Source organism: Rousettus aegyptiacus, unplaced genomic scaffold (assembly GCF_014176215.1).
Source record: "Rousettus aegyptiacus isolate mRouAeg1 unplaced genomic scaffold, mRouAeg1.p scaffold_m13_p_3, whole genome shotgun sequence".
NCBI lineage: Eukaryota > Metazoa > Chordata > Mammalia > Chiroptera > Pteropodidae > Rousettus > Rousettus aegyptiacus.
Genome location: NW_023416306.1, coordinates 105,685,696 through 105,707,491, shown reverse-complemented (window position 1 = coordinate 105,707,491; position 21,796 = coordinate 105,685,696). Strand labels below are relative to the sequence as shown.

Below are 21,796 nucleotides of genomic sequence, written 5' to 3'. Positions count from 1 at the left end.
GGACCTACTTTCCTGGAGGGGCGGAGCGCCGAGGGCGAGAGGAACGGGGGTGTCTGCGCAGGGATTTCTGCTGAGCAGAAGGGCGCGACGGGAGCTGGTGCTACGTTTTTGAAGGTGGAGATCCGCCGACTGAAGGGGAGAGGAGAGCAAGTTTGGGCAGCTGGGACTACATCACCCAAGAACTAGGAGAGGAGAAAGTTTTTGTTTTTGTTTTTTTTTCTTGAGGGGGGAACTCTTTGTTTGAAGTTGGAATGCGCGGAGGGGCACAGTGGAATGTAGTGAGCGTGTATCGGTCGACGTGAGGCATGTTCTGCGCAAACACCGTGATTTTGTTCCTAGTGTGGGGACTGTGGGAAAGATGGGGAGAGAGACTGATGCAGAATTAGTGAGATGGGGTGAAGGAAGAAAGGTAGAGAGCGGTTCAGAGACGCATACGTAAAAAGTCCACAAAGGCGAGGTAGTCTATTTGGAGGTGGTGGAAGGCAGGTAGTGAAAGGGAAGAGAGAACCGGCGCAAAGAGGATCGAGGGAGGTGCGGGGACCGAAGAAGGATGAATAGACAAAGAAAAATAAAAATTTGTTCGAGTTTAGAGAGAATGAGAGATAAATAAGACACCACTTTCTGAACTCAAAGCTCTGTTTAGGGAGGGAAGGCACTCGCGTCTATGTAAAAAGGAGAAGGAAGTTTGGGACTAATGTCTACCTTCAGGTTAGGATAGATAGAGGGATAGACAGACACCCCCTGGTGTTGGGAAATGAGATTTTTAGCAGATATTTCAGGTGACTGGTTTTAGGGATAGTGAACACCTACTTTTTGGTTAGCCCACAGGAAGATTGGTGATAAAGAGTAGGTATTAAGAGGAAGAAAAGAAATAATTGTCATTTAGAGGAGGTAAAACATCAGGGTGGAAAAGGAAAAGAGGCTGACATTGGCCATACTAGAAGGATCAAGAATAAGAAACCATGGCTGAAGCTGAACATACCTAATTAAATACCAGCCGACTGATTTTGCCCCGACTAGCACATCAGGGACAAGGGACCAAGGAAGTAGAATGGAGAAGGAAAATGACTCCTTTGTATTTAGGTAGTAAATGTATGAATATGAAATGTATGAGTATGAAAATTATATGCAAACAAACCATGCATATTATTTTTATCTCAACATTTTGAACACCTTTTATAATCTTAGTGTACCCTGAGGGAACAGAGAAGGAAAGGAGGTTAATATCTTTTGGGAAGTTAATTTGGCACAAACTATTTGGCTTCATTGTCCTAGCTGCATTGTTTCTCTGACCTCATCTCTCCTGGGAATCGGCCTCTGTTCCCCTGGTCAGGCCTACATCTTTTTTCTGATCCAGAGGAGAGCTTACTATCAGACTGGAAGCTGGGGGTACTGAAAGCATTAGTAACAGAGGGGAGCTGAAAGATTGCATCCACAACTTGCTGTGAGCAACATCTTCAGAATTAACCATAAGGCTCTCCCTCCTTTGCTGTCTCCTGAAGGGAAAGGAAAATGTGGATTCTTCATTCCAATTATTTCATCTAAAATATCCACACAGACTCTAATATTTGCAAACTTTGCTTCTTTGGGATGAGGATGGGAAAGTAAATATGAAAAGTTGAGAAGCCATTAAAGGAGACCCATCCAGGAGTTGGTGGTGGCAGCAGTGAACACAGTTGGGATCAACAACCTTGGTTTTCAGGGAATCACAGTGGACACAACTGAAGGGGCAGAGAGGTTCACTAAGGGTGAGCTACAGTAGTGCTCACGACCTTGGGGTAACCAGTCTATAGCCTGAACTGGAGCCAAGAGCTCCACAGGCCCTATTTTACATCCCCAAGACTTTAATTCAGGTCCATATATACAGATGACTCCCAAATTCAAATCTGGCCCAGAATTTCTTGGACTTAAAAAAAAGCTGACTACTAGCATCTCCACTTGGTTGTCTCAGAGGCATACAACACCCTAAACTGACCTCACCTTCCCTGCTTCCTGAAACTGGCTTCTCCAGCATTCTCTGAGTAAATGGCACCATTAACCACTGAGCTGCTTAAGCCAGGAACCTGAATATCAACCTTCTGTCCTTGTCCCTTAACCTCAAATCTAACCAAGTCCTATCTTCCTAAATATCTTTCAGATCTTCCCTCCCTTCGTCACCAGTATATCTGTCAGGCCACCAACTGAACTGCTGCAAAAGTCTTGCAGAGGCTCTTCCCCAGTCGGTCTCATTCCCTGAGGTCAAGTGATTCTTCTAAAAAAAAATGGATCATCTTATTTCCTTCCTTAAAATCTTTCAATGATTTCTCACTGCCCTTGAACTGAAGTCTACATTCTTTAAGATATTTTATAAGTTCTCTCTACCTCTCCAGCCTCTTCTCTCAGTATTATCCCCTCCCCAAACTATTCTGCAGTAGAATTCTATCTTGTCTGTGCTCTCTAGTACTTTCTGTTCTCTAAGTTTGGAACGCTCTTCTGAACTCCCCTTCCCTTCTGGGTAACTCCTCCCCATCTTTCAGGTATCAGTTTAATCATCACTCTTGAGTTTTTATACCTAGTAAGCAATCAATGTTTGTTATATGAATGACTAAATAGAAAGCCATTTTTACATCTCAGTCAATTCAAAATGCATAAGCGCGCGCACACACATGCACACACACACTCAAAATAGAGCTTGGCCAACAGGACTAAAAAATAACTACAAAGCCCTGTATACTGCTTGATCACACAGTGAGACGTGGGGATGCTTTAAGCCTTAATTTTTTCATGTGTAAGATGCAAATAATAAAATCTTCTTTATATATTTCAATAAACAATACCTATTACATCTAAATCCCAATTCCCAAATAGGGTTGCAGCCCCTCTTCTGCTCAGAAGAATCAAGCCCATGACTGACACTACCCACCAGGTGGCAGTATTACCCTGGACTGGTCCTGTTCTGCTTCCACTGCAGAGCTAGACCAGCAGTCGTAGGGGAAGCAAAAGACACAACCAGGGATGCTTCCCCAGAGCTTTGAGTGAATCCTGAATAAAAAAAAAAAAAAAAAGAAAGAAAGAAAGAAAGAAAAAACACCTAAAAACCAAAACAAAACTCAGAGGCCAGAGCATATGTTGAGAAGGCCTCATGTTTCTTAGACCCATCCGCCTCCTCTTCTCATCCCAGGCTCTTCTGAGGCACTGTTTATGCTTAGAAATAAGCAATTTCTGGCTTGCCATTCACAATGGGGGAAGTTTGCCCCATTTCAGATAAGTCCTTTATCCAACCAGAGCTGCCAGTTTCCACTTCCAGTAGGGACGGTGTTAAGGAGAGAGGATGACTTGCTTTCTCAGGCTGCAGAGGACATCTCATTATTCTGGGAAGCCCCAGAGCCACCTATTTCTGGGACATGGAGAGTGGCAGAAGCCAAACTTAATCTTGGTTATAGATTTCACTCATCCTTTTCCACCTTGATTTCAATGAATGAGTTCAAATCAGGACAGCAAGTTTTGGGAGGCTGGTCAAAAGATGGGGAGACAGGTCCATTCTCATCACCTCCCTCATCTTCCTCTTCTTGGAAATTAGGATTATAAAGTTCTGGTGGAAGGAGCTGGACCTCAGCAGAAGGTAATCGGTCTGAGGGAGGGCCATACACACGGTTGGCTTTAGTGCCATGCTTAGAGTTGGCATCCAGGTGGTAGCAAAGCTCTGTGAGGCGCTGGGCCCGGAAACGGGGAGGGCGGGCCACCCAGACACCTGGCTCATTAAGACTGTCCTCTTCATCTGACATCAGCTCTTCTGTCACGTGCTTCCACAGACGTTGGTCCTCGGGTCCAAAATGCCTCATGATACTAGATCGGTTGGCAAAAAGCTATGGTAGGAGAGCAGGACAGAAATTAGAAAGAGGAACAAACTATTGATTAAATTTGGAGAAAGAGTTTGGGTGGGAGGAAGGCTGTATAAAATCTTTGCCTGAGAGAACCCAGCCCCCAAGTCAAATCTTAGAACTGGCTCACCCTCCTCCTCCATCTGCCTATATTCCTGGCTCTCAACTCTATTCTCAGATGCTACAACCTCTGGCCCTTCCCACTGTAGCTGATTAGGGTTTAGAGTTTAGCATCTTGAAGGAAAGACCTAGAAACCTACCCGGTATCTACGACTTCGAAGTTTCTTTTCCTCTTTTTCCTTCAGGCCTTTAAAAGGATTCAGAGAGTTGCGGTACTCACGCCTCTTAGTAAGGAAATAGGCTACACAGGCTCCTGGCGGGAGAGGAAGAAGAAAGGGAGCAAAGAGCAGTGGTCCGTAGCCCATTGTTCTGCACTAACATTACCAGATGGGAGGGTGAGAATCACTATTTAGACGATAGCTTTTCCATCATCCATTGTTTTAGCTCTCCCTGCCCGCCTTCATCTCCGACACTAACTCCTCCCATATCTCCCACTGGAAAAAGATGATTCCAGTGCTTCTGTAACTCTCTCCCCACTATCCCCAATTAAACTTACTCCCAATTCTATTCTGCTGATAGATTACAAGTGCTTCTTCAGTGAAAGCTTGCTTGCTCACTCTCTCTCTCTCTTTTTTTGTAAAAAGTTGGCTTTATTCGTAACTTTTTGACCTTATCTCAGTTATGCTATTTTGGCATCGATGGTGACAGCCTCTGGAAGCTAGGGTCAGCCCCCACACTGTGGTCATTAACCACAGAGCGTGAGCCTGAGCCTCACAGGGCCCCGCTGATGGTTACAGGCTGCAGGCAAGGCTGCAGGGCTCCAGCCCATGAGCCTAGGGACTGCTTCCCTGCCTGCTTAAAGGCAGCAGCATCCCCATGGGTGGGGCAGAGCAGACCAGGTTAGGGTGAGGCTCAGGACTGGGTCTGACAAGGCCACGTGTAATATGGTGGTATGCTCTGGACTGGGGCTGGACAGACCCACTGGGCCCATCCTGGTTCTGTGGCTGACTTGCTGGGTGGTTTTAAGCAAGTTGCTTCTTGTCCCTTAGTAGGTCTGTTTCGTGGTTAGCACTGCCAGTGAGGACGCCTAGGAGTTCTCCTGACTCAGACAAGTGTCAAGTCTGCTACCTCTACTGAATCGTAGCCATGGATCTCTCTCCAGCGGTAGCTTTCTTAATGCTTCAGGGTTAGCTACAAACAAATAACAGAAGAGCAAGGAAAATAGAAAACCCAGGATGTAATACTTAGGAACAAAAAGGATTCTGATCTCCTTTTCATAACACCCTAGATTCAGATCCAATGTAAACATCATACATGATGGTGTTCTAGTGCTTTCCTTCTCCCATTTTCATTTCAGACCGAGTATAGGAATAAGAAGGCGACTAGAGACAATTCTGTGCTAAAATATGTCTTTAAGTTCACTATTTTCAAAACCACCTAAATCATCTCCATTATGCTGCTTCTCCTGTGACTAGGAACGGGGTGGAGAAAGGATGAGACTGGAATTAACTCAGTTTTTCTCACCTTTCAGCTCTTTATCAGTGTAATTGTGGGGACTGGTCACCAGCTCCTGCTTGAGTTTTTCCAGGAGGAACTTCACTACTGAAATATTCCAAGAGGACTTGATGCTGCCACAAAGAGAAGAGAGTAAATAGGGCAGTCAGTATTTTTAAAACTAGACACAAATAGAGATTCCCAGCACTAGTCAACTTTGTGGTAAATTCCTCCACGGCCCAAGACAGGATACAAGGGACTATGGTGAGATCAAAGCCTTAGCCTCATTGTTATATTAGAGCAGCCCCTTCTACTTCCCTTTCCTTGGCAAAATACCTGTGACTTTTGTCTCTCAAGAGGATCATACCTTTCAGACCCATTGAATCTCTTGTCATTGGTGATGTGGTTATGCACATTGTGGACCAATTTCTAGGGGAAAAAACAAACAAAGATAGAATCAAACCATGAGTGGATGCGATGAAACCCTCCTCTGGTCCCTAGGCATTGTCCCTATGGGGTTCTCTGCCTAAATCCTTCCCATAGTGTAGGTACCACTTCTGTCAATGCCCTTTCTTAGCCAGAGAGCCTATCCAAGTTAGTATTTCTAAGGGGGCCCCTATCCCCCTTTTCATTTAATTTGTGTGAAGGCTCTAGGACCATCCCTGGTCTTACTTCTGCTCCTGAGGAATATGATCACTAAAGCAGAGGGCCTCAAACATTTCCACAAACATAATCCCAATAGCAAGAAGAGAGTGAATATACACCAAGGTTACTGCACATGGACATTTCTTGCAGCCCCCTACTCTTGCAAATTAAAAAATTTCTTCACAATGTATCTGTATTTCTATTACTAAAAAAATGTCTTCTAATACCTTCTAGTAAAGTTGATGACCCAGGAAAATGTACCAGGTATATCCCTTTGGACATTGCCACAAATACCAGGGTGCACACACCCTGGTCTAGAAAACAATCCTAAAATAACAGAAATGTGAAATGGAAAGGACCTTGGAGACTTTATCCCCCAACCTCCCTTTCTCATCATTAAATAAGCAGTCTTTCAGCTTTGCTTATACACCTTTAATACTGAGTTCTTACTAGTTTTTGAGTCAGCTTATTCTACTGTTGAATACTTCTAATTGTTAAAAAGTTCTGCTTTAGATGCTCCAAACTCTGACCCCAGTTTTGACCATAACAGCACCTGAAATACTTGAAGATAGCTTTCGTGTACTCCTGAAGTCTTCTCTTATCTGGTCTAAATACCTCATGTCCTTCAGCCATTCCTCATGGCAGAGTTTCCAGACAGATTCCTCATGAGACTATGAGGCTCTCTGCTTTGCCAGGGTCTGTCTTACAACGCGGCGCTTGGAAGCACATCTAACTCATCAGCTGAGGTCTGGCCAAAAGGAAGATTACTTCCCCAAGTGGAACTCTACTCTTCTGGGAACAAAATCCAAGATGCTATTATCTTTCTTAGCGACCCCATCCCTACTCATAGTGTCACAGGGTTTATTCATAGTGAGCCTATAGTTAACTCAAGTTCACTTTTCACATGAATTACTATCCATACCATTCTACAACTGTTTCTTTTTAATTTTCATGCAAGATTTAATGTTTCTTCCTATTAAATTTAGTTGTTTCTGATTGTATTTTCATCCCAAGCTCCCACAATCAATGGATGTTACCCAATCCCAAGTTGATGGACTCATGTCCTGATCTCAAGACTTCAGCTTCATATTCAGAAATGTCCACTTTACCCTTCTACCTCTATGGCTGACTGACCATATCAACTTAGGAAATTAGTGTTAACTCTTTATGGCTAGGGTCTCCACTCAATAAAAAAAATCTATTATACTAGCTTCATATTTGATACAGTTCTTTTACCTCTTAGAAACCCAAACTTAAGGAATCACAGGGGGATGTGTGACTGTTTCAGAAAGAATTTGAAAGAGTTGCAAAAGAAAGGGAAAAAAATGAGTTGCATAGCTTCCAATTCAAATGGCTTGGAAGAGATGAGCTGATAAAAATCAAACCAGGCTTGAAGTGGAAAGGGAAAATACTCTAGACAATAATAAATGTTAAGACTGTAAAGGCTGCTGGCTCACCTAACTCCTGAGTGAGCTAAAAATAAATATATTTCCCCAAGGGGTGGCTGGGATCTGCAGCAGTCCAAGGAATTAAGTTTGGGTTTGGTCCTTTTGAATCCCTAGAAGCAATCCACAGCAGCCTCAATAGATTGGAGAGATGCCTCTCTTATTCCTCTAAAGTTGGAATAGCGAAGATCTATAACAGTCTCTCTCCCTCAAAACCCAGTCTGGCACAAGAACACTTTAAACCTTCCTCTGTGATGTGCAGCAAAATTCCCTGACTGGTCCTCTAGATTCTTTTCAAGTACTAAAATGAGTGAGCATACTGTCCTCCCAGAAGGCTCACAGTTCCACCAAGCTCTCCAAAGGGCAGGAAGTAGCCAGACCTCGACACTAGACCTGTCACTGCAGACAGTAGGCAGGAGAGGAATAGAAGTGATAGAAATCATTTGGGAAATTCTTTGAAATGCTTTTCTAGGTAAATACTTCCATTTCTATCACTGGCAGCAAGAGCGGACCTCTTGGGCTAGAAATCCATGACCAAGAAACTAAACCCATTCCCTGTGAGGAGATGTCCCTAAACATAACCAAAATTTGAAAGGAAGGTTAGAAACCAGTTGATACTGATTATGAACAATGTCTTCTTTACTAGGGAAAAAAATCTCTCAGTGTAAAAACAAATCAAATGAAAGGGAAAGTAAGATCTCTTGGGAAAAGGAAAAGGAAGGAGGAAATAATGTAAATAAAGGAGATATAAATGTTTTCAATCTTTGCTAAGACTAGAAAAAATGGGCGATATACTGTGATAAGATTTCAGTCGAATGTGAGAGGCGATCTCAACTCATAACCAAAACTCTCAAGTTAGTCATCAGCCACTTTCCAGAAAATGGAAACCTATCAATATGAACATTATATGGCTAAAGAACATCCCCATTGTTATCAGAAAGATGTTTTTGGGCACAGATTAGATCCCGAGGACTGTGGCCACCCTGGAACAGAGTTTCTCATCAGCACTATTGACATTTAAGGCCAGATAACTGTAGGGGGCTCTCCTGCACACTGTAGGATGTTTAGCGAGGTTCCCAGGGCTTTCAGCCATGCCAAGGTTCCAGTCAGAACTGATTCAGACCCGTACATTCCCTGCCAAGAGCTCTTAGACTGACTAGAATCCTCCAACTTTTATTACTGAGCTTAGTGTTTAGTGGCCCTCTGCATCTCCGGGGTTTGGGACCACCGTACGGCACCCTGAGCTTTCTGCCTAAGAGGCCCCCCCTTGTGGCTTACCCTGAACCCTGGTAATTTGCAGGCAGTTTCCAGTGTTATCTTTCCCTGGTCAAAGTGCTCAATCCCTTAAAGATCTTCCTTTCAGGAATATTAAATCCTCTTAAATGGAAGTTATCATTCTCTGGAAAAGCCTTAAAAAAGTTCCACTGATATCAGGGGGAAGCCCATCCCCAGAGCTTTGGAACAATCTCCTCCTTGCCCCTCCCACCCCAGTAAGATTCATGAGACTATTCATTCAACATGAGAAGTTTAAAATCAACCCAAGTTTCACTCTTATCTTTCCAGACTGAAGAAAAATTCATAGAAATTAAGCTCACTTACAGAAAGTACCAGGTCCCGCTTGCGCCTGGAGTTCTTTTGCCCGCTCCCTCTGGTCCTGCATGGGGAAGCAGTAAACCCTAGAGAGTGTCTGAGCTCCCCAGTTCCCCCAGGGCCTGACTCTTCCAAGGCACCTTCCAGGGCAGCAGCAGCACTGAGCATATCCTCTGGGCGGGGTGGTGGCAGCTTGGTTCCATTTTCTGGCCCTGTCTCTGAGGTTGCCCGCTGGATAGCCAGTTGCGTGGCTGGTGAGAGCTGTTTGGCATAAGCAGGGACCAGCACCCGCTGTACTGCACCCTCAGAGGCCACATAATCATCCACCAGCTAAGAACATAAAAAAGAATAGCTTATTAGCCAGTCAGGCTTAGGGGAACCTGGTCAACCATCAACCTTTGGCCACAGATAATGAACAGAGTGGGAAGCAGTGGGGAATCTAGCACAGTCTTTAATGGTCATTGGCTTATTTCTCTGGGACTCCTATGAGAGTGTTGGGCAAGTATTTCTGTGTGTACAGGGCCGCCATGTTGGGTTGTTACCATTGGACTGATTACAAGGAAAAGGCATGTCTCTGATGCTCTATTTGTGAAGGGTCGTTTATATGATTTGCTCTTGGGTATAAGAACTATAGCTAGGTAAGTGTTTTGTCTAAAAGGGATTGGGGGAAGAAGTAATGATAAGAAAGGAAAACCAAGCAAGAGAAGGAGGAAGAAAATAAAATGGTAACAATAAGAGGAGAAATCGAAGGAAAATAGGGACAAAGGAGGGAGATACACAGTCAGAAATCTCTAGAGAGGCTGACACTGACTCCCTCCCAACCCCATTCCCCTTGTGGGGATAGTCTGTGCCCTCACCTTGATCCTGCCCTGGCCTCAACCAACTGTCACTGCCCTGATATCTACTTGTCAGCCTTTGCCCTTGCTCAAGGACATACATGCCAGGGAAAGGAAGGAGGGGAGAAGGGAGGGAGAGGAAAGAAAAAAGGAAGGGGGATTTCTGCAGCCAAGAAAACAAAACAGTGAAAGTAGGGGGGAAAAAAACACAGAAGGAAGCGGGGGAGGAGGCTGAGATTTATAGACCTGTGAGCTGCTTTCTGCACTGGGAAATCTAATTCCATCCTGTTGGCTTGGAAGCCTTCCCTGACTGAAAGAACCCCAGCTCAGGGCATTGCCTGGCCTAGTACCCTCCTGCCTCCTCTCACCTTCCCCATTTCTCCTCCCACAGCCCCAAACCACTGATAGTCCTGGCCAGACACAGACTGGGGAGAGCAACAGTGGCCGTCACCCACCCACATGTGCTAGGCCTTCATGGAGCAGTGACCACTGACAGTGTGACACTGGAAGAGAGGACAGGGAAGTTCATATATTTCTCAGATCCAGTAGATGGGCTGAGAGTTGCAACCTCCATCTACCTTATGTGTTCTGCTCCTCTACTCTTTAATGGGTGTCTGAGCCTTGTCATGAGGGGAGGAGGAAAAGGGAGAGGGCGGAGGAAGAACCTGGTGGAGAATTAACTTTCCTCTGTCTCTTAAGTGGCAACACATCTGTTATTTTCTCATCTCTACTACGATCTCTATGGTTGCTCCATCTCCTTTTCATACTTCCATGTGTGACATTCTGCAGTTCCTACTCTACTCAGCCAGGATTTGCCTGCTCATATGGCCCTGAGTAATAAAGAAACTGAAATAACACAACGTACTTCTATGTCTTTTCCTGCTCACAAATATACTTGCTTGCCTCTCTCATTCTCTTTACATGTCATTCTCTTTCTGTTAACTCTCAGTTGTCCATTTCTTTTCCTCATTTTATCTCCTTTCCTCTACTTTCCTCTCACCTTACCTCATATTCTCTCTTGCAAATTTATTCTCTTTCCACTTAGATTCATCTTTCTTCTAGCCTCCTTTTTTTGTTTCTCTCCTTCTTCAACCCTTCATTTCCACCTGCTTCTTTCCCTCCTTACCCTGTCTTCTATTATCTTTCTCCTTTCCCTCTTAGTTTTTCCATCTCTCTCCACCTCTGCCTCTCTCCGCTCTCATTCCCATCTTTCTGTACTGAATTCCTCTTGGCAAGCAGAGGGCCCGTGATAAAATATGAATGAGCCGTCTGTGCATGGCAGGCATTCTCGCCAGGAGAGGAGAGCACACGGAGCAGCTGAGGCAGCTATGAAAGAGAAGGTGCCACCCATCTAGCGAGAGGGAAGGCAGGGCACCCCCATAACCGCACACACTAGGAATGACCTCTTGTCAAAGAGGCTATGGTTCAGGAAGAAAACAGGAGTGCTCACTATCCCTGAAGGCAAAGTAAACTTGGTACTGTTCTGTTTCATCACAAATAAACCCAAAAAGAATGTTTAAGGATGGGGGAAAAAATAGAGAAAGAGAAAAAAGAGAAAGGCCAGAAAAAACACTAAGGAGCAACAATATTTGTGTGTTCTCTACAGCGATACTCACGGGATTGAGCATCGGGGTCCCCTCACTGGCAGGCAGGGCACAGCCTGGGAGCCGCATGTCTCTCTGAGGGGCTGGGAAGCCCATAGGCCCAGGACCCATAGCGGAGGCTGCTCCCAGCTGCCGTAGCTCCTCGATCACCACCTGCACGCCACTGCCTACGCTGTCACACTCCTCTTCCACAGCAGACACAGCTTTGCAGGCTTCCCCGGGACTCTCCTTGAGAGGCCCTGGCTCCTCCGGTGAGGAACCATGTGCCCGGCTATCCCCATCTTCATCAGGGGTGGACATTTGCCCTTGCCTCAGCTCACCCACTTCCTCCTGGAGACGTTTTAACAATTCGTTGTTGGCCCTGGCAAGACCCAGAGCAGCCTCAGCCAGACCCACTGCCTTATCCACTCGCTGGTAGATAATATGTAGGAGCTGCTCTGAACTCTGAACCGCCAGGCCATGTCCGGTCACTGTGATAGGGGTGCTGGGGGGAGGATTCCCACCCTGAGAGCCTGTACTGACCCCACTAGTCTCACTCTTACAGGCACAGCAGCAGCATCTGGCTTCACTGCCACTGGGAGGGGAGAAGAGAATGGTGGCACTGAATGACATGGCTGACGGAAGCAACAACAACCACGCTCACACGGCTGGACTGCTCCAAAAAGTGCCCCCGGTCGAATGGATTTCACCAGTTTGGCAGGAAGCACTGGCCTCTTTGAATTCACTTTTCTTTCTCATGGAGGATAATCAGAGGAGGCTGGGCACCAGGTGGTGCATTTTGTGAAGGAGTAGGCAAGCCATGAAGGAGCACACAGTCCATGGTTGCCTCCACTTGGCCTGCAGAGGAGAGACAGATGCCTTCTTCTGTCTGTAGATCCTGTGCTATCCTAGGACAACACACTGAGTGTCACTCACATTCGTCCCTTACTGAAAGGGTAGTGCCTACAAAGGCCTTCTTGATGAACACAGTTTCAGACGGTAGAAAATATTCTTCCTGCACTCGAGCCTGGAATCCCCCACCATTCCAACCTAAAGAACTGGGACGAGACTCAAAAAGGCCTGCCAGGATCTGGAAAAATTAGAAGATTAAGGAAGAAAACGTAGATGTGTCTTCTCTTCCTATCTTTGCTGTAATAACACTGTTGCATTTTATTGCTCTGACATCATTCCATAAGGCCTTCAGAACACTTCATGGAGGTTATCTCATCCATAGGGATAGCTCTAGGAAACATATTACACCAGGTCCAGAGAAAAGACATGCAGATAAGTTATATATCTTTATCAAGGTCAGAAGAAGACAGCAGAATCAGGTTATCTATTTTCAATCTAGTGTTTCTTTTTTTGAACTGATGCCACCTTTATTAACATAAAGATTCATAATTCTATCCTCTCTATAATTTTCATACAGATTAATTCAGAGTGAGATTCCTAAATAAGAAATAAGCATACTGCAGCCATCAACATGTCACTGACCTTACACAATTATATATTATTAATGTTTGGGCAATGCAGTAAAGAAACGAAAGGAAAAGCAGGATCAGAGAATTGAGTTGCAGTAACCCAGGGCTGCGTACCTGGGCCACCACTTCTGCAAAGGGAACAAGTGGTTCTGAATCCTCCAACCCATAGCACAGAAAGATCACCTCTGGGGCCTCTCATCTCCACTTCTCAAGCTCCTTAAGGGAGAGGCAAAGCTCAACAGGAATGGCTAAATAGCTAAGCGCTGCCACTTTGCCCACACGACCTGGAGAAACCAGAATATCAATGATAAACCAAACTGCCTATCTTTTGAATCACTGTAGTTAAGCAACTAAACTACTCCAGAAGAGAAAGAAAAAAAAAAGTGTGGGAAGGTTGATTTGTACCACTGAGAACACTCCAAGAAACTTCATGCTGTCATTTTCTAAATGATACTTGATTATAGAAAAAAGAATCCTTCTGCCTGAAGCTCCCTAAGTGACAAAATCACAAGTATGTTTACAATTTCTTCAAGAGATATATTTCTATCTTACCCCGTAAATTATAATATCACAATTAAAAGGAGAAAAGGAGGTGAAGAACAATTTCTATATATTGAGATTTGGGGGCTTTTTTGAATCAGCAATCTCATTTCAGAAACAGGCAATATCAATGCCTCTGAGGTACTAAAATGTAGATCTGACAATGCACTTTCATTACATTTGGTTATTAAAGAATAGTCTTTAATTTGCTCTTTCTACCCTTTATACTGAGAAATGCTTTTTTGTGTGTGTGCCAGATATTCACTTTTTCCAAGAATTTAACTCAAATCCATTTATAGCTTCTCTGTCATTAGAGTCACTGGAAGGCACAACTAAACCTAAAACTAAAGGTTAAAGCCAAATTAAAACTAAAGGTTAAAGGAAAGCACTAAGCAATTTCTACGTCAATTTATGTATGATTCATTCATATATCCTTTTCCTTCCTAATAAGGGCCTACACTTGCTCCTGCAGGGTTTTAAATTTTTAACCACCATCATGCAAGAAGTTTAATCTGAAACATGGGTGTTATGAGAAAAAGAAAGCTATGGAGACAATAATATACAAATGCTTGCCAGTTGGGTCCAGTATTTGTAAAATCAGAAAGTATGATGCCTCAGGTTGGGACACTGGGTGGGGCCATTTTCTGGTACCAAACTGATAACTGCTATATATACTCTTGCCTCCAAAATTCCTCTTTCTTGCAAGATGCCTTTACCCATGCCTGCATGCTGCCTGCCTCCAACTTTTCCCTCCCCCTTAAACAGTCTTTCCTAGGTAGGTCATCTTTCCAAAACAGCACTGAATTGGAAGTAAAAAAAAAAAAAAAGGGATGGAGTGGGGAATCTCATCCTGTCGCACCGCTTAAGAGCTGTGTGAACCTGGGCAAATTATTCATTTTTCTGAGCCTCAGTGTTCTCGTTTCTGCCTACTTCAAGAGATTTTGTTAAGATTATATGTAATATGTGTAAGGCATCTATAGCGCGCTGGCACATGGTTAGTGCTCCACAACCGCAGCTAGACAATATTACGATTATTCCTGAAACCCTTGTGTTCCCACCCTGGACTCCCATTCTGATTTCCTAATTTTTAAAAAAATGCAGTAATTTGAAATGGAATTTGGGGGATTTCCCCTTAAATTTAGTACTCAATTATTAAGTAACAATGAATTCAAGTCTACAAAGATGCATTTATAGGAACAAAACCTTCTATGATGCAAATTAGAAAGATAATTAAGAAAACACAGTATTTACCATTTATTTACTATCATAACTTGACTTTAGACTAAGAATAATATTCAACTCTGCTAGTTTTTAATGCTAAATATAAAATCTTATTGTGAATTCTCTTTGTTCCTCAATTTCTTTCTGCTTTTCCACTTTGTGTATTAACATACTAAGCCCATTTTAGAATGTTACATTCAGGGCAACAAATAGGTGTTTTCTTGAATTAAATACAGTGTACTACAGCACAATGGGAATTCAAATAACTCTTTTTTTGGTTTCCATAAATATTATTGCTGACTTAATTTCCCTGCCTCCTGCTAGAGTCACCCACATAAACTCTAAGACATTGAAATGGAAGGACAAAGAAAGAAACTGGGTCAGCAGGTAATAAAGGAGTATTTCACATTATAATATTTACTAATGAGATAACTTAAATGTTGGATAGTGATTAAAAACTAAACAAAATACTAATTTCATTTGCTACATATATTCCCATTATAGAATGTGAGCAAGTCAAAAAAAAAAAAAAAAAAAGATGTTTCTAAAGATTCTGTATATGTAATGCTATGCTAAAGGATGAGTCACCAAAATGGACTGTCACCTCTAAGTACTCAAAGGAAGGAAAGACAAAGTCCCCATATGCCAGGAGCTTACAGTGTACGTGAGAATGAAAATGTATAAAGAACAAAGCAAAGTATACACGAGTGCCTGAAAATATGGTACAGACCAAACATTTCTTGAGAAGTTAGTTCAAAATAAGGAAAGATCAACAGGATAAAATCTTATGAGAAAGGGGTCTAATAAAAGAAAATCCTCAAACTGAGCCTTGAGCAATGTGTAGGATGAACTAACTGGTAGGGTGGCAAGACGACATGAAAGATGAAATAAAAAACAAACATTACAGGAATTAACAGGGTGTCTGTGAGAGGTCAGAGCAAAAGGGCTTATAAAGAAAGGAAAGCTGAGAGAGGACTTTTAAAACCAAGTTAAGGAAACTCCTAGAGCAGAGGTCAGCAACCCTTTTTTTAGGACCAGATAATATACAATTTAGTTTTTGCAAGCCATAAGATTTGTCACAACTATTCAACTCTGCCACTATAGCACAAAGCAACCATGGACAATAGGTAAACAAATGAGTATGGCTGTTCCAATAAAACTTTATTTGCAGACATGAAAATATCACAAAATATTACATTTAATATTTACATTAAAAAATATAAAAATCATTCTTAGCTCCAGGTCATACAAAAACAGGTGGCAGGCCAGATTTAGCCTCTGGGCCCTAGCTTGCTGACCTCTGTTTTAGAGACCTAAAAGTAGAACAATTAAGGGATTAGGAGACTGTTTAAGTCATGTAGGATTGAGTTGATGAGAATGAGGGTTGTGAATATAAAGGTTCAATATCCTGAAGGAAGAACTGATAGTATATTTCTTTACTTAATAAATATTGGCGATAGAGATATGGGTTAAAAACAACTTCAAGATTATAAACCAGAAGATAGGTCAGAAGATGGTACCACTGACATAATGATAGAAGTGAGGTAGTTGAGATTAAGCACTAGCTTGTTAAAAAAGATGTATATTTATGTAATGTGTTAAATTTTAACGAATGGCAACATCTTTAAATGGAATGTACTGAAGAAACTGACTAGGACTGAAAAATAAAACCAAAAGGGAGGTCGGAGCTGGAATGTAAATTTGGAATTTTTAGTGGGAGGGTTGTGGTTGAACCTGAGAATGAATGAGTTCACCAAGGGGTAAATATAAAGTGCAAAATGCAAAGGCAAAGGACAGCACTTCAAGCCAATCCATGGAAGAGGCTTCATTAAAAGAGAAGAATGGTCAGTGAGGTGGGAGAAAAACAGTGTTATAAAAGCCAAAGGAGAGAGAATGTCAAGATGGTGGGTCTAATCAACAGTAACAAGTATAGCAGAATGGTTAAAAAGATGAAAAAATTTTCCTGTGATGGTCATTGGCCCAGAGTGGTATTTTTTTTTTTCTAATGAATGTAATACTATGCAGTAGATGAAAGAGGAATTGATAGAGAGAAAAATAGAAGCAAGATATGAAGTCAAGTTTTGTTATGAAGGGAAGGAAACAAGAAAGAATTCAGAAGGGGCTCTAGAGCTTCAGTACATTTAAAATCAGAAAGGAAAAGGCTGGTGAAAATATAAAGAATGAAGATAGTTAAAAAAGGATTTAAGTTTTCTTCTAACAAGGATCCTCCCAATGTGAAAAGGAAGGAAGGTGAGTTCTTCTCTGAGACTGTAGAGAAGAAAATATAAATGCAGGGGGCAAAGATTCATTGAGGTGAATAAAGGAAGAAAAAGTTGTATACTACAGAGACAATCTTTTTACTTTGGAGGCAGATTTTCCTCAGTACGAATAATTCAAATTGATAATAGAACTTTATTATGGGCACTGCTGTATTATCTGTTGTTAGAACCTGTGCAGTTCTTTTATAACACTCCAGACCTAACATAATTATTCTTGCTTTTTTCCATCAGTAGTTTAAGGTTCTCAAGCCCATTTAACGCTGCCATATTGTTAACATGCCCAAACTTTACTGATATCTTCTCAAAATGTAAAACTTTAATTCAATTACCCATAAAGCAATATATGGAATGTTTGGCAAAGCAATGGTTAATGGCAGTCAATTAACCAGGCAGTATTTATAACATTATTATTAAACATTGATACTGTCAACTTTTGTAATTTCAGATGTCTAATTTATTTTAAAACTGAGTTCATATTTTTGTTCAAGAAAAAGTAGAAATGAACTAAGATTGACCACCATAGAATAATATACATGCTTCTTGCAAAATGCTATCAACTTTTAGAATTGAATGTTCAGAAAAAAGATCTTCAGTCTTATGATGAATTACCAACACAAAATGAGAGCAGCTGTCGGACTTAAGTTTGCATAAAATATATGCTTGGGTTTTATTTCAGTATTGGTCTAATTTTAATACAGGTGAAAGCAGCCTAGAATATGCACTTTTTAATAATTTGATATTTTCTTCACAAATACATTTAGATAAAAAAAGAATGAAAACTCATCTTCTTTAGACACAGTTGAGGGTGAGGCTGTCCATAATCTTAACTATCCCTTTCCTCCCAAGTCACATGTATTTTTATTAGAACTAAATATATCATACTCTTGGCAGCTCCCTGGCTTGCTTTCTGCCCATTCTGAGTTTGAATTTTCTGCATGACTGACTTTACCTCCAAACTATAAAAAATAAAAGTTCTCACTATTTAATAGATGTGTATGATGTGGTATCACTCAGATAATATATGTTTTTATAATGAGCCTTTAACTCATTCGGGGTCATGCTAGCAATGAACTTCCTTAAAAGTGATTACTGAAAGCATAGCAATCCATAACATAATCCTCATTTTAAGAAATAAATAAGGAAAATGGCCACTTAGAGCTCCTCTGTGCTGGTGAGCCCTGCACAACCTGAAGGAGCAAAATGGCTGACCTTTTAAAAGGCATCTCGAAACCTCTCCCTATAAGTGAGCTTTACCACATAAAAGCAGATAAGCAAATATCACTGAAAAAATTTTTCCTACATTTTGAAAGACTGACCCATCTAATAATCTCAAAGCAAATCTAAGACCTCATTTCTAGAGGTAAAAAAATATATATATGTAGACCCGGAGGGCAGAATGAGGTAGTATGAAAAGGATTCCACCTAATTCCCAAAATTCCAGGGATACTTGTATACTGGTAAAAGAATTTTTAATCCAGTGTAGCTTAGTCTTTATTTACATTTGCTAAAATGCAACTTGGTAAAATTAAAATTTCTGGTTTAAGCTTTTCATATAAATATACCTGACGTTAAAAACTTTCTGCATTTCTGGAGAAACTGAAAAATGGAAAATCTAGATCCTAGAGCCGTATCATGTGCCCAGAAAGGCCTTGGTAAATGTTAGTTGATTAAACATTAGTCAGAAATGACAATATGGGCACCAGAGGCAGCAAAATCATTGGAGAAGCGACAGTATGATTCAGTTACTGGCAAGACAACCGCAGCGACGCAGGGGGAACAGAGCTCAGGCTCTGCCTCCTACACTACCGGGCCTGCACCCAATCGTAGAGCCTTCCCTGGGAGTCCCGCGGAAAGGAACGATTCCAGAGAGGGGCCACCGCCAGCCCAGTGGACCGAGGTGCGGTCAGGAATCTCCTGGGTCACTGTGGGTAGACTATGTGGCCCCGAGAGCTCTGCGGACTTGTGCTAAGGGCATCGCGGAAGTTCCTGCGACAATCCCGCTTCGGCAGCCCTAGGGTGTTCCACCGCGTGTGCCCCGCGCTGCCGACTCAGGCGCGCGGGTGGCCGAGGGAAACCGCGGCGCCCGCCCGTGTACCTGGCTAGCGCGCGCGCACGTGGGGAGGCACCGCCCCATTTACCCTCTGGCTCCCCGTGATTGGCGGCTAGACTACAGGGGGAGCAGAACCAGGGACGCTATTGGTTGCAATTGCAGTCATTCAATGAACCAGGGAGGGGAGGGGCCTCCTCAGGGAGGGACACGACTGCGAGGCTTTTTCAAGGCCGTCAAGCGCCATCTTTAACTTGTTTTGTTGTTTACTCGCTTTTGTTCTCCGCTGAGTACGGAGCTTCACGTACAAGATTATAAATACAGTGGCCACAAATCGGCTTCAGACTTTTGGTGGTGGAAAGCTTTTCGTTCTTGCCGGCCTTGGTTACAGATCTTTAAAGTATCAGTAACAGAGTGGCAGTTCCCCATAGTTCAAAAAAGTTTCATCACGAGGGGCCTCATGGGTTCCCAAGCAAAGTCAACCAAGTTTAGCTTTGCTTTGCTAGGAAGGCCAAGCCAAAGATATACTCGTGGGAAGAATTCTCTTTCTTACGTAGACACTCAAAGCAAGGACACTGGATATTTACTAGGGTTCTAGTAAAAATCAAATAGCCTAGGAAGACAGGGTCTTGGGCTGTGTTCTGCTCTAGGAAGAGTTCTCTTTGCTGAGAGCTAAAAAGTGAGGCAAAATGTGAGGCAGTGATGCAGAAAAGAAGGTAAAATTCCATTAAAAATCCCCAGCATTGCAGCCATCACAAAGGCCAGTAGAATCTGATTAGATTTCAAAGATATCCAGGTCCAAATTTGTGGCATGATCAACATTTCAGACAGTTTATTAAGTACGCACTGATCTGACTTGCATTGCTGGGGATTAAAAACAGTGCAGATAAGAAACATAGAGCCCACATAGGGCCACTTTCATTAAAACGGATTTTCAAGATCTGAACAAATATTTTATCACCACATTATTTAGTTGTCTCAAATATTGCTTGAAACTAGGACGCTTTGTGAATGGAAATTATTATATGCAGTTTTAGTTGTAATGAAATTTGAACTCTACATTAGATCCTTTTTTTAATCTCCTAGTTGCTACTACACTTGTGACATTCCAGTTTCTCCCTCAACACCCCATATACTTCAGTGCTTTACTCCAATCTGTGAACACAAATTTGAATATAAATATTTTCTATATGATTCCTAATAGGCGACAGCGGCTCTGTAACAAGGAATTGGTATATAGCTCACATAACTGGAAGCTCTGCTCTAAGCTTGCCCTCTACTAATTCATATACTTTTCTCTGCAACTCTTAGACATGAGCAGGTTTTTCAATCCAAAAATACAGCATAACAAAAATGCATTTCTCATCCCTCCAATTTATTATTTGCCTTTGCCTCCTCCAGCCCTCCCCTCACCACCGACCACCATTAAGTTTTTGAGAATTAGATTTGACTGGATTATTTTCCTGATACTTTGCCAGCTATGGAGCTTTTCAAACAAATCCCAACCTATAAATGACAATTTTGTCAAAAAGCCAAGAGAGAATGTCCCTTCTTGAACAGACCAACCAAACCACACATAAAAGACCAAAATATACACAGCTGTACATTTAAGAATGGGAGACAATAAAAAGCAAAACCACTTAGGCGAAGCGGTCACTAAAAAAGGCTTTGAACCAGATTCAATAAATTGCCTACCCTCATTTGCCACATGGACTGTATACTCCCTGGCAATTATTCACCAATCTGATCCTTTAGAAGGAGGCCAGAAAAATAGAGTAGATGCACACAGAATGAAAGTGCCTGAGTATGCTAACCATAGGATTTCTTATAAACCCAAATTTGCACACAAAACCCTGTTTTGATCACATTTGGGAACACAACAGAAATAAATTCACATCCTGGGGCTACTGAGCACACATAAAACCAAAGGCAATCACTTTTAAAACAAAATCTGATATGGCACATATACACATACTGTACATATACGCAAAGCACAAAACCCCAAGATAAATCTTTACAAAATTATTTGGTTCATGAAACACACACACTGTCCTCATGAAAACGTAAGACACACTGTAAAAAGGTCTTTGACCCTCCCTCCCGAGGGAAATGAGTGTCACAATTATAATATCTAAACATTTTTAACCTATTGGCCTTGGGCAATTGCCACATTCAAGCCCCTTGGTTTTGATTCTGGGTGAGGGTGTGTAAAACGCACGCAAAGAGCTTTGTGAGGGAGTCTTAAATCTCCGCTTCCTTCGACGGTGCCAGTGGCAGAAATTTACATTATCCCTTCAGCCCGCTTAAAAAAGGAAATCCATACTTCCCAAGCGGCTAGAATTTTTAAATCCCTTGACCATAAAAATTTCCCAGTTCTTAAAATGTGATAGCAAAAAGAAAAAAATCTCTATAAATTTGTCTGGAAACAGTTGTACACGGCCATCCTGCTTCTCAACTTCTTGGTATATTTAAACCTTGACCAGGAAAAAGAAAGAGGAAGAGAGACAGAAAAAGAAATGGGGAAAGCGCAAATTCCCCTTAGCAACAGTTTCCTCACCCCAGCACTGCCACAGATCTCTATTTAAAAAAAAAACTTGAACACACACACAAGATTAAGGAGGGGGAAAAAATGGAAAAAGGATACCCGAAGGTCGTATGGCTCTTTGTATTCGTGTGTGTGCAAAAAGGAGGACTCGCGGAGCCCGAACCAGCAAG

General features: G+C 42.2%; 1 protein-coding gene across 1 annotated transcript; it reads right to left on the bottom strand.

The window, feature by feature from the left end:
• Positions 1 to 339: 339 nt before the first annotated feature.
• On the bottom strand, positions 340 to 21,796 carry CUNH14orf93 (chromosome unknown C14orf93 homolog). The gene is made up of 7 exons (XM_016120605.2): positions 21,726 to 21,796; positions 11,547 to 12,603; positions 9,104 to 9,424; positions 5,782 to 5,843; positions 5,445 to 5,548; positions 4,121 to 4,233; positions 340 to 3,845 (listed from the first exon to the last, which is right to left on the bottom strand). The coding sequence occupies exons 2-7, from the start codon at positions 12,144 to 12,146 to the stop codon at positions 3,426 to 3,428; spliced, it is 1,620 nt and encodes a 539-aa protein (XP_015976091.1). The 5' UTR covers positions 12,147 to 12,603; positions 21,726 to 21,796; the 3' UTR covers positions 340 to 3,425.